Consider the following 12,031-nt stretch of genomic DNA (forward strand, 5'->3'; position numbering starts at 1 on the left):
GTTACCCCTTGTCCTGTCACTACAGTCCCTAATGAAGAGTCCCTCCCCAGCACCCCTACAGCCCCCCTTCAGACACTGGAAGGCTGCTACGAGGTCTCCACATATAACGCACGTATAATGTTTCCTGCATTCCCAAATTAGCAAGGAGGAGTCCAATGAAGTTTATCATCATTGTCTCTTTTTCAGATTCAGAGCTACTTTCCTGTTCTTGTCTGCTATTTGCTTACCAAGCTCCAGGGTCTGGAAATAAACCCTGTCAGTGAAAGGGGAGCTGCCCATCTCATTGCTGCACTGCACACGAACACTGTAGTTGGTGGAATGCTTCAGGCCTTGCACCCCATAGGCAAAGGGTGGCACTGGGGTGACTTCAGTGGAGACCTCCTGGCCATCTGATGACTCAGCTACCTGTGCCGAGAGTGAAACACAGACTGTTACTGTACACCGCATGACTAACAGGTCCACAGGTGTAAGAATCCATTCCATGTTTAGTTCAGGAATGTGTAAGAATAACTATGGTACCAGTGATGTTTAAAACATGGAAAAGGGAGTTGTCAGACCAAGAATCAGGAGCATTTATTCGGTTTCAGTGGCATCACTTTCTGGCAGGACCATTTTTCACCAGCTGAAAATTTGGTTCCATGCTTTAAAACATTTCCTTACCTGTGTTACAAATTCTACAGTTGATTATTATTTCCTTTAAAGAAGACTAAATGTGCTCATTGCATTGAGTGCTATGGTTGGCTTCTGAGACTTGTGTAAACCTGGGCAACATCAACCTCCGTGTTGCCAAGTGTCACCTTTTTCTCAGCTCCTTTTTGTGTATTTCCAGTTTTGTAGTGGATTAAAGGCATTGCAGACACTGGTGGCTTGGTTCAGCTGTTTCAAGTTAAACTGCAAAGAAGCTTCTGCAACCCTTCTCTCTTCCCCCCGCCCAATCTGAACTTGTAAGCAACATGAATGTTAATTTAAATCTGATATCACTGCGTGCTTTCAGTGCACAGACGGGTTCAGTGCTCCTGCTTTTGTATTGACAATAGCAGAAATCACTGCATGGCTGCCAGGCTCAGCCTATCTTCCTTCTCAAGTGCACATGGAATAGAAAAGCTGGGATTAAAAGCAAGTTGCACTGACAAGTGAAACACTCATGTGGACTTTATGTGCTTTATATACAGCAGCCTTTCTCCCTGCCCTTCTGGTCACTCTCACGCACACTTTTGGCCCACTGATTTATTTGGCTAGAAAACGGAAGGATCTCAAGTTTCCTTAACAGAAAAGCATATTGTTGTCATTATCAGTGTCATCCAAAGCAGGGAAAAAACAAGCAGACTTTTGTGTTAAACCCTGTCAGCTTGATGATGTGTGTTTCCGTTCAACAGTCTGAAGAGTCGGTGCTCTTACATCTGTCCCCCGCATGCCCTGGAACAGGGCTTGTGTTTAACAGGCACTGAGCATGGTGATTCCCTACCGTGTCCCCAGAAGCAATCTGCCTGCCTGAACATGGTGTTCTTGGGGCACCCTCTGCAATTCCTGAGCGCCAGAAAACCACAGCCAAGTCTCAATAACCCTTCTCTTTCTGGGAGGCTGCGAGCAGAGGAGCGATCATGGGGATCCAGCAGCATGATCGTTTTCACATGGAAATGGGGGTCAATGCCTCTCTCAAAACCTCTCATTGCTGGATACAGAGGAAGCAAGGAGGGTTACTGCCAAGTTACCCTGCTCCCACATCCAGGAGCAGGAACTTCGTCCTCCCCAAATAGAACAGAAAAGGCTTAGAAAAGGGGTGAGAGACTGCTGAGTGGACAGAAACTGAGCTGCTCTCATCCAACCTCTTTTCCACACGTCCCATCCCCCTTCTCCTTACCCCTGCCAAAAGTGAGGGGGAACTCAAACCCCAGGGTGATTAGCATTGCTGCATGCAAGCCAGAGAGAATAGGCTGTTCCAACTGGAGATAACTCGCATTGTAGAAGGGAGGAAGAACACCATTTTCAACTGCGAACAAGAACAGAAGCAGCAACAAAACCCAGAGACCGGGACCAGCTATATTCAGGCACTATTTCTGTCAGTGAATTAAGGCAAGATGATGGCTTCTTTTACTTATGAAAGGGAATAAACATCAGAGCATGAAATCTCTGGTTTCTTTGCCAAATAAAAAGAGGATTGCAAGTAAATTACCTAGGCTGCTTCCAGCGTACCTTGTGTTTGTAATCCTCCTCTGTGTAGTTGGCAACACCACATAGAAATTCCACTCCAGCTCATGTTGTAATCCGGTAGGGAAAGCACAGGGGCCCAATACTGACACCTGGCAGATAAATTCATGGGGAATGTGCCTGGCTGTGTTTACACAGCCTGCTTCAGGAGCCACCGTTTCTTCATGACACACTGCTTGCTACCAGCTGTTCTAAGTGTGCAATACTAGAAACTACCTCTGCCTGACGTTGGACAGGCACCTTTTTCCCTCAGGAGCCTAAAGAAGCAGTCAATTTTCTAAAGATGTTGATTTCTCAGCACCTGGTAGAGCTCAAGGATCACCCTTGATTTTCTGGTCTTTGGCAAGGGAAAATCAACCAAGATTTAGAGGTAGGGCTTAAAATTACACTGAAACATTCAAATAGGCCTGACCTTGTATGAAAAAACCCAACGTGTCTGTGTCTTCTGCCAACATCATTCCCACCTTTCCTGTACCACATCCTACATTTTGCAAGCTCCTCGTCCCTTGGGCTCACTGGCATGCGTGGATCCCAACTTTTCCCCTGGCACCACAAAGCACAGGGTTGAACTGGCATGGGACTGCACTGCACTGGAACAAGTTATCATGGGCCAGCTGCTCCATGCTAGCAGAAGCACCCTGCAGCTACTCAGGGGCACTTCCCATAGAGCGATATGTGCTCCATATGTGCTGCTGTGTCATACCCTGCACCGAGTAGCTGCCATGGAGCAAATTACGTGATAACTGATGTGCTGGGAGGCAGAATGGGGCCAGTCTCAAATTCTCAACTGGACACTCCGTGCTCAGAACTTCATGCCCTGCTCTTTGGCACCTACATATATGCCCTGAGCGCATCCTGTTAAGTTTCCATGTTTTAAAGCTGTGGAATATGAATTCAAACACTACTGTATAGCAGTTAGGAGAGCAAAAGATGGCCCAAGCAATGTCGTGGCTCAGGAGAGTCCCATTCTTCATGCAGGGCAGGGGACAACCCAGAGGGGCCATACCTGAAGAGTGCAAGAATGGAGGGGTGCACGGCCGTCAAATCCTGGCACCCAGACCACACTGGCATTGCTGCTGGTGACTTGGCTTACGGTTACATTGAGAGGCTGGAGAGGCATGGCTAGAAAGGAAACAAAGAGGCCTTTCAGTATACACAGAATCGAGCAGGTATTCACATGGAAATGGCAGAGGCTTGAGGCTGGAAATTATGCAATGAAATCACTAACTGAAATGGAACAATATCACATCTTTAGAGAGTGCCCCCGGCTGTTGTGGATTAAACTATTATTTTAACATTGAACAAGCTATTGGCACCCATTCTTTCATAGTATGTATCTTACTTGTTACATACAGGCAGAGGTCGACCTCTTTGATAGCAGCGCCAGTGTGTGATGTTTACACCTTGGCTACTCAGCCCTCTTCCCTGCCCCCTCCATTGCAATGAATGACCCAGCCCTGTGCACACAATGGCCTGTGGACCTACATTGTGAACCAAATGAGGCTTTAAAATCCCTCCCCCGGTTCTCACTCCAAAACCATTACAAACCCTGAAACACCCTGGACTGAAAACTGCCTCCTTCAGGTTTCAAAAGCACTCTGTTTTACAGAGGGGATGTTCGAGGCAAAGGGCAGAGCCAGGAACAAAACCAGGATTGCCAAACTGGCCATTTAGTGGGATGTTTGTGCTTCCTACCAGCACAGAGCAGCACCAGAGCACTGCCCCCCTCCCCTCTTTCCGACCAGACACCTCCATCACTGCAAGGCATCCAGTGTGCTGTCACATCAACCTGAGCCCTTCGGCTTCCTTTTGATCCTCAATGCTTCCCTTTGCCCTTTCTTTTCCTCCCACTGTAATTCCACATAGTTACTTCCTATTCTTTCCCATATAACCCTCATTACCTCTTCTTCAATCCCAAATGTCTGTTCTCATTTAGGCACCTCACTCCTGCAAAATTACTGGCCTCATGAACACCAACCTCTCCCCTGATCTTGTGCTCATTTCAAACAATCCTTTGCTGCTGCTGCAATACTTTTCCTGCAGCACCTCCACAAACTGTACCCTCAAGAGTCCTCTTTCACAAACCCAGTGGTCCTCAGGACAAGGTCTGTGACTGACCGCATTTTCCACCTCTCCTGAGTGATATCCAGTGGAAAGCAGCAGTGGAAAAGTAATTGCAAACCAGGATTTCTCCACCTCCAACTTGTATTCTGCTAGAGAGCACCTTTGTCTCTCACTGCACCGAGGACAGCCACAATACTGCCTTCAGCTTCTCCACAGGGCCATTCTGTAGAAGAAAGGCATTGACCAAAGTCCCCCTCCTAAGTCTCTACAGATGGCCTAGAGGAGAGTATGGGGCAGGGAATAGATGGTGCCACAGATTAACCCTATAAAGCCTTTGTTATCTGGTTAACAAGTTACCAGGACACAAGGCAGGGGTCTGCCACCAAGATAAGAAGTGTTTGTGGGTGAGAGGTTGGGCAGCAGAGCAAGGGTCTGGGATGGAAGATGGGCAAATGAGTTCTTTGCAAGGCCTTTGTGAGTCAAGACTTTTCTGTCTTGGTTTCTTTCCCTTTTGGTGCTGGGTAGTCAGGTTTGTAAGCTTTTTTTGGGGGAAAAACAGCTTGGGCTTACTGCTTACTTGGATATCACTGAAACACTGCCCTTAATTCAAGTCTTTTGTAAACGCACTTGTAACTTTTGGGTTTAGGAACATGTAATTTTTCAACACTGGATGGCAGGGCAAAGGGAGATATTGGCTATACCATCAGTGAGAATAAATAATGAACTGCCAACACATCCACCCAGTAATGGAGACAGCCACTGAAGAGGGTTGGCTTGCTAGAACCTTCCCCTAAAGCTGCATCTGTCCCTTCTACAAATTGCATTTCCCCATCAACCACTGGGAAAAAAACTTGTGGGTTGTTGTTTCCTTCTGTGCTCTGAAACACAGGATACGACCCTCAAAGCCTTAGCCACACACATGAAGTAGATAGAGGAAAGCCAGTCTGAAAACAGGACCTTGAGTGTTAACATAATGAGGCTTAACTTCCTCTGTGCTTGTAGAGTGGCTGGAACAATGGGGCTTTGTACATGGCTTGGGACTGTGGGCTACAATAACAGTAATTTTCTGCTTGGAGTATACCCAGCACATTGTGGGCACTACAGAGAATAGATAATGAACAACAACAGCAGCAAATAGGAAGAAACGTTGACAGTTTGTAAATGTCCTAGCAAAAATATTTGCCTCTGGAAACACAGAAGAAACAAATGGTTTAATAAATTGTAGGAAGACATGAGTCCTCATTAACATATGGATCTGGGTAAGAGAGGTTCGTGCATGTATGGACAGCAACTCCTGGGAGTGATTTCATTGAAGCCTACGTGTTCATAGAATCAAAGATGAAACAAAGATTATCTGGGCCTGTTCCTGTTTCTGCTGATGTCCTTGTTAGGAGCTTGGCTTTAATTGTAAAGGGGCTGTAACAGATCTTCAAAACTTCTGCTCTTTCAAAGAGCCCCATCGCTTCCCCGAGTGTATAACTCCTCTTTCAGACTCTCCTCTTTGAGGTATTACAGTGAGAACATCTACAGCTATAGCATTGGACTTGCTATTTAAGATCCAGCTTTTATCTCTAGGACTTGCCACATACTGGGGCACTTAAGCTGAATCACTTAAGCTAGCTCTTCCTTAGCCCTAAAAGCATGTGTGTGTGCACACAGCTGTGTGATGGTGAAACATCCCTCCCAGATAGGTTGTGTGGATTCATTAGCTGATAATTGGCCCTCATGGAACACTTCTGGCTAAACATAATTGCTGGAAATGCAAGAATTCGAGGCCTTTACCCCATCATCATATTCATACATTAAGAAAGATTAAAGTCATCTGTGTTAACATTAAAAAAAAGGCAGCTTGTTTATGCTAAATGTTATTTCAAATTATGGCTTGATGAGATTTTTTAAAGCACAATAGCTTTGTGAACTACATTCTATCCAAAGGATAAAAATATCCATAGAAGATATATTCCACAATAACTAATTCCCCTGCGTAGACGAGCCTTTAAGGCAACAACTCCAAACATTTTTAAATTAAGTTATAAATCTTACTAGTCCAGCAGACTGCATTCTTGGCACAGCAGCAACCACAATGTCCTGAAGAAAAATACACTGTACAAACACTAGATCTACAGCTGGATTTGAAGGTACCCTTTAATGAATATTAGCTAATACAACTGCGAGTTCTGATACAGACATAAACGCGTGCTCTTACTCACACTGAGCAATAAGCTACTACTTGGAGGAAACGATTTTTGTGACATGCCTCTCCTGGAAGTGATAATCATGTCATTTAATGTGCATTAAAATATGACTAAAAATTCAAATGCAGAAGCATCTCAACATGAAGAGGAGGGGAAGAGCTGATTGCTCTGATCGTCCCTGTTTCAGTCACCCGGAGGAAGAGAGGAATCATGACATCAACTTAGGGACTTCCAAATGGCAACTGGTCATGCAAAAGCTACAGATTATTTATTTTGAATGAGTTTTTAAAGAGCAAAGAGTTAAAAAAATCAAATCCATAAAACCCATGTGGATGAGCAGACTTTACCAGCCACCAGTGACCACCTTCCTTGTCTTTTTTCAGCATGAGATGTGATGCCAATTGAAGCAAGTAGAAGCAACGGCCTCTTTAGCTCTAACAAGACCCATCTATCTCCAGGAAAGAAAGATTTCCCCAGCTACAGATTTATATCTAGCTTAATCTCTCATAAGCAATCTGACTACTCCGACTGGCTCCTTTTCCAGGAAAAACTGTTATTTGACATCCTATTTCCAGTCTTGAATCCCATTTTCAAGAGGATACGGCCCCACACAGCAAGTGGGAACTGCTGTTAGAGCACAAAGCACTGTTTTGACTGCTGAGAGCTCCAACTGGTGCTGGTTGCTGGCAGCTTTGAGACATCCCTTTGCATTTAGGAGCCCTCCTTTCCCTCCCCAGGGAGCAAACCCGAGTCCCTTGCCCGTTCTCTTGTACTCTCTCACCTTTAATTTGAACAGTGGCTGTCCGAGATGAAGACAATCCCTTAACGTTGTGAGCTTCGCAGGAGAAAACTGTGCTTTGATTAATACCTGGAGATCAGCCAAAAAAGGAAACACAAACAGCGATATAATCCAGCTTCAACCTTCAGCAGGATTTCAATTATGTGAGACATCCAGCTCAAGCTGCACGAGCAACTGGCGGGCTGAGCTGGGCGCCAGTCAAAGGCATGTGGAATTCAATGTAATTAATGTGCTAAACACATTTTTAATGGAGTGAGTGTGGAATGTAGCAAAGCTTCCCTGGGAGCTTCAGAAAGCGCTGAAAAAGGGTGAATCTGGCAGAAGAGCAGCTCAGTTGATAGATGTCCACTTCCTACATCCTAGTGAGCATCTCGGGAGCAAGGATCATGCTGAGCCGTGAGCTTATACAACAACCAATGCTCTGGACTTCAGCCTGCCACCTGAGCAACAACCATCTTCTAACTGGGCTGTAAGGCAAACCTCCAGCTAGATGCTGCAGATTTCAAGCTAATGCCCACCTGTCCCTCACTTTGCATCAGACTTCTGAAGATATGCAAAGAAGTTGAAGCAGAATGCTATGGCATGAGCACTGAGGCACTTTCCAGGGATGATATTATACAAGTGAGGATTACGTTCCCTCTCTTCTGTTAGCATCCATCCATCGCACAGGGCTGGAACGTGGCATCATACCGATGGCTGGCTGCTCCAAGATTTAGATAGGCATTGATAATTAATCAGAACTGAGACAGATCTAAGATCTACAAAGCTGCCTGAAGAAATGTGTCCAGCCTATGTTTTCACTTGACTTGGCCCTCAGCTGCCTTACAAGACTATCTGAGAGATGTTGAGTAAGCTATGAACATCCAGTATCTGAAGGGGGCCTACAAGGATGCTGGGAAGGGACTCTTCATTAGGGACTGTAGTGATAGGACAAGGGGTAACAGGTTAAAACTTAAACAGGGGAAGTTTAGATTGGGTATAAGGACAAAGTTCTTTACTGTGAGGGTGGTGAGGCACTGGAATGGGTTGCCCAGGGAAGCTGTGAACGCTTCATCCCTGGCAGTGTTCAAGGCCAGGTTGGACAGAGCCTTGGGAGACATGGTTCAGTGTGAGGTGTCCCTGCCCATGGCAGGGGGGTTGGAACTGGATGATCTTAAGGTCCTTTCCAAGCCAAACTGTTCTATGATTCTAGGATTCTATCATCCAGCTTAGGAAGAAAAAAGATTTCAGAGCTGCGTGGAGCAGCTCGCAGAGTGTCTGTCTTTGCCCTTTGATTCAACTCCCAAACCTGAGATTAACATCATTGCAAAGAAGGTGTAGTGGAAGAGAGGAGGGACTGCTTTGAAATGAAAGAGCAAAGTATTTTATCTTCTTCCATTCACCCCAGTGAACCAGAGGAAAATGCTGCCAGCAGGCAGAAGGCCAGGCAGCAGAGCAGAGCACAAACTGACGTGCTAGGCATGTCCCAAAGACAGAACCAAACACAGCCCTGCCCTGAGGAAAACACAAAACACACCACAAACCAAGATCTCCTTGCTCTCTAGCACCATTACCAGCTCTGCTTCCCAAACCCAACAATCCCTTAAACCAAACCAACTGCTTGCTGAACCTTCTAAATGTTTGCTTTCTAGCCAGTACTTTATTATTATTTTCTTCAGAATTTGGTATTTTCTTTAGCTAGCAATCCTTGTTTCCTTACCATCATTTTTGACGTGCTTTGGCAATCTGACCATGTAGCTTGTGTTTGCTACACGTTTTTGCAAAGACAAGGAGTATCTCAGAGAACACTAAAAGGGGCAAAGAAAGGCACCGATGATGACTATATATAATAGCAATTCATTTGGAGAATCACTAGGAGCAGATGCCCTTCTTTCGGCCTCTCTGCCACTGCCCCACAATGACAGAAGTTGTGTGGGGCACCATGGGATGAGTTCACTGGAAGAAGGGAGACTTATTTCTTTATTGTCTTTCCCCTTTTGAGTATCAGTCTTCCCAGTCTCCATTTCAACAGGCAGATTATATCATAAGGGAGCAGTTTTCATTTCCAACTTGGAAGAGCATTGATTGGCTATATAAGAGAGGGAGCAGATTATAAACCACTGCAAATCACAAAATCAGGTTTTGATTTGCATATAAATTAAGTTCTAAGGGAAAGCTGAATAGGGCTAGATAACAAAAAACGATGGCCAAAGATGTCAAGATATCGAGAAAGAAACTCCCCCTGGGTGTAACTGTATTAACACTGATGAAGAGGCCCCAGAGATGACTCTGTCATAAAACCTTTTCTTTCTAAATAGTTAACTTTGGCTCAGGGCTGCTGAGAACAATAAAATACAGCAAAGAGAAGTATCACAAAGCTGTTCAACAACTAACTGAAGTTACCTGTAGGAGGTAACTACAAGAATAATGCAGTCAGGTCCTGGTAGAGATACATTGCCCTTCCCTGAAAGTGGGGCTGGAGAGAAACATGGACACGTCCTGGCTCCAAGTTCTGCAGCTGACACTGCTGGGAGAGGCAGGCTCACCTCCATGCACCTAGTGCCTGCTGTAGGGCAAACCTTGGTCTCTGACATCAACCAGCCCACTTCAGCACCAATATAACTGCACTAAAAGCGTCAATTACATGAGGCAATCAGGGTTTAACAATTACAGCTTCCAGCAGGCATGCAAGAACAGAGAGCAGGAGAAGAGGAAAGCAGTGTGTGTGACATGGCTGTGCGCAGAAGCATGATCTTGCATGTGAATGCCATCAAGCTAAATGTCACCAATTGAGTCACTTAATAGAACCATGAACACCTTCCAGGAGGTGGAACAAAAGAAGCACCCAATGAATGCATGTATCCTGTAGTATCCTTATCCCATTACCAGTCCCACCCAAACCTGTGTGCCTCAAACCAGCAGAAAATACACAAAGCAACAATCACCTCTCAGATGATCCGGCTTTGTATGTGATGATAGTTATCTCTCAACTCTCAATTACAGTCAAAGACCATTCTCACACTATGTGGCTACCCGGTATCACTAGGCATGATCAGAAGAGAGCTCTCTGCTTCTGATGCTCAAAGTGATCCCCTGGATCGGTAGCAGCCTTACCTGACACATTTAAGATGGAGGGGGAGATGTCTGGAAGCCCCACTCTAGAGTCTCCCATCCACCAGACAATTGTCACTGGTTCAGGGGGACCAACAGCAGCACAGGCCATATGAAATGGGACATTAGGGGACACGGACACATCCTCAGGTTCCACAGTAAAGTAGGGCACACCTAGAAAAGCAACAGACAAGTGATAATAACTGGAACGATTCCTGTCTTCTGTTTATTTCTACTGATACCAGTGCCCGATATAGGACACCCATCGGCCATGCCCCTGTGCCTAATCCGACTCCCTCTTGTGACGGGCTTACCCTTCACAAGAACCAGGGGTCAGATACACTGGAGCACCTCAGGGCAGGAACATCTACATACTCCCACTAGAAGAAGTCAGAGATAAGAGTGTTTGCTTCCCAAAATGCCTTTGAAAAACCTTTTCCACTGAGTCTCCCTCAAGTCTCCCCAGTGAAGTAGTTTTAGTGGCAGTATTTGCTCAATTTTTCAGCTGGAGAGACTGGAGTTTAAAGAGGCAACAGTCAATAACTTCAGCGGTGGCAAACACCACTTTAAAAGACCAGCTGCAAGATACTCCTTGACATGCATGAAAAACTGAAGCCGGTGACTGTGTTGAACTAGTGGCTGTAACAAACCAGTGAATGAGGAAAGAATCTGCCCTGATGCTAGACTGGGATCATTTACAATGCTCTCTCCACAGCTTAACTGACTGGAGCCACCTTCCAGCGCTCTCCGACACCACAAGAACTCCTGCCTTGGAGTGAGGGGTAATTTGTTTCAGAGCTGAAGGCGATCCATGCACGTAGCTCTCTTGATAGCTATCTGTTCCCAACCGCGCAAAGATTCCTGCTTGGTACAACCAGCCTTCCATCAGGCCCATAGGGAACAAAACACAGCTGCAGTGCTAACTGCCTCAGGTCATCTCCAAGCGGCAATAGCTGAGCGTAACAACACATCAAGACGTGTGGTTCCTTTTATAGGCAATGCTCTTGCAGTCTCAGTGCTCCAAACCAGTAACACAAAATCCACCAGCCATCAGCACCAGTGCTGTCCCTGCAGGGCCCAGCATGTGCTTCTGGTGGCTGGTAGAAGAGTTGAGGCCCTGAGAAACACTGAGTTTGCTTTTATACCCAACACTTTACTGAGACTCCAGCTGAAGCGGTGTCCTCAGTCTGTCCAGTCGCTGTCTGTGTCTTCCAGGTGGCAGTTTCTTTGTGCCTTCCTCACCTCCTTGACACTCGCTTTGGAGTGGCAAATAAATGAGCAAAATAGAACAGGTCCAAAAATAGGTCCCTTTGGGAATGCTGGCGCCTATCTGTGCAAAGGCTAATGCTCAGCACAGGCAAATCCATCAGCAGGATTTACTGCTGGTTTGTGCTTACACGTTTTATTTCATGTTTTTTTATTGCAGTCATACATGAACAATAAAAGTGAATAAACTTCCCATATTCCAGCTGTGACATCTCCATCTGCTTTGCCCTCCTTCTCCAAGGAAGATTAGAAAAGAAAACACCATCGTTTCTTTCTCTTGCAAGCAGGATCCCTGCCTCCTGTCCCTTTACCATGACACCCCAGGTAACCTTCTGGGAGGATCCTGCCCAGCTCGGCAGGTTTTCTGGCTCTGGGAGCAGCTAACCAGATCAGACAAGACCACAATTAA

General features: G+C 45.8%; 1 protein-coding gene across 4 annotated transcripts in view; it reads right to left on the minus strand.

Moving 5' to 3' along the window:
• TYRO3 (TYRO3 protein tyrosine kinase) overlaps positions 1-12,031 on the minus strand; it is a 47,763-nt gene that overhangs the window by 21,319 nt on the left and 14,413 nt on the right. For all 4 annotated transcript variants that reach the window (XM_057403969.1, XM_057403968.1, XM_057403971.1 and 1 more), the window contains 4 exons: positions 10,360-10,530; positions 7,249-7,335; positions 3,215-3,330; positions 228-405 (listed from right to left, as the gene is read on the minus strand). In XM_057403969.1, coding sequence (XP_057259952.1) covers positions 228-405; positions 3,215-3,330; positions 7,249-7,335; positions 10,360-10,530 — 552 coding nt within the window. The remainder of the gene's footprint in view (positions 1-227; positions 406-3,214; positions 3,331-7,248; positions 7,336-10,359; positions 10,531-12,031) is intronic.

Source organism: Pezoporus wallicus, unplaced genomic scaffold (assembly GCF_028554395.1).
Source record: "Pezoporus wallicus isolate ANWC-B61680 ecotype Strahan unplaced genomic scaffold, APGP_CSIRO_Pwel_v1 contig_8673, whole genome shotgun sequence".
Classification (NCBI taxonomy): domain Eukaryota; kingdom Metazoa; phylum Chordata; class Aves; order Psittaciformes; family Psittacidae; genus Pezoporus; species Pezoporus wallicus.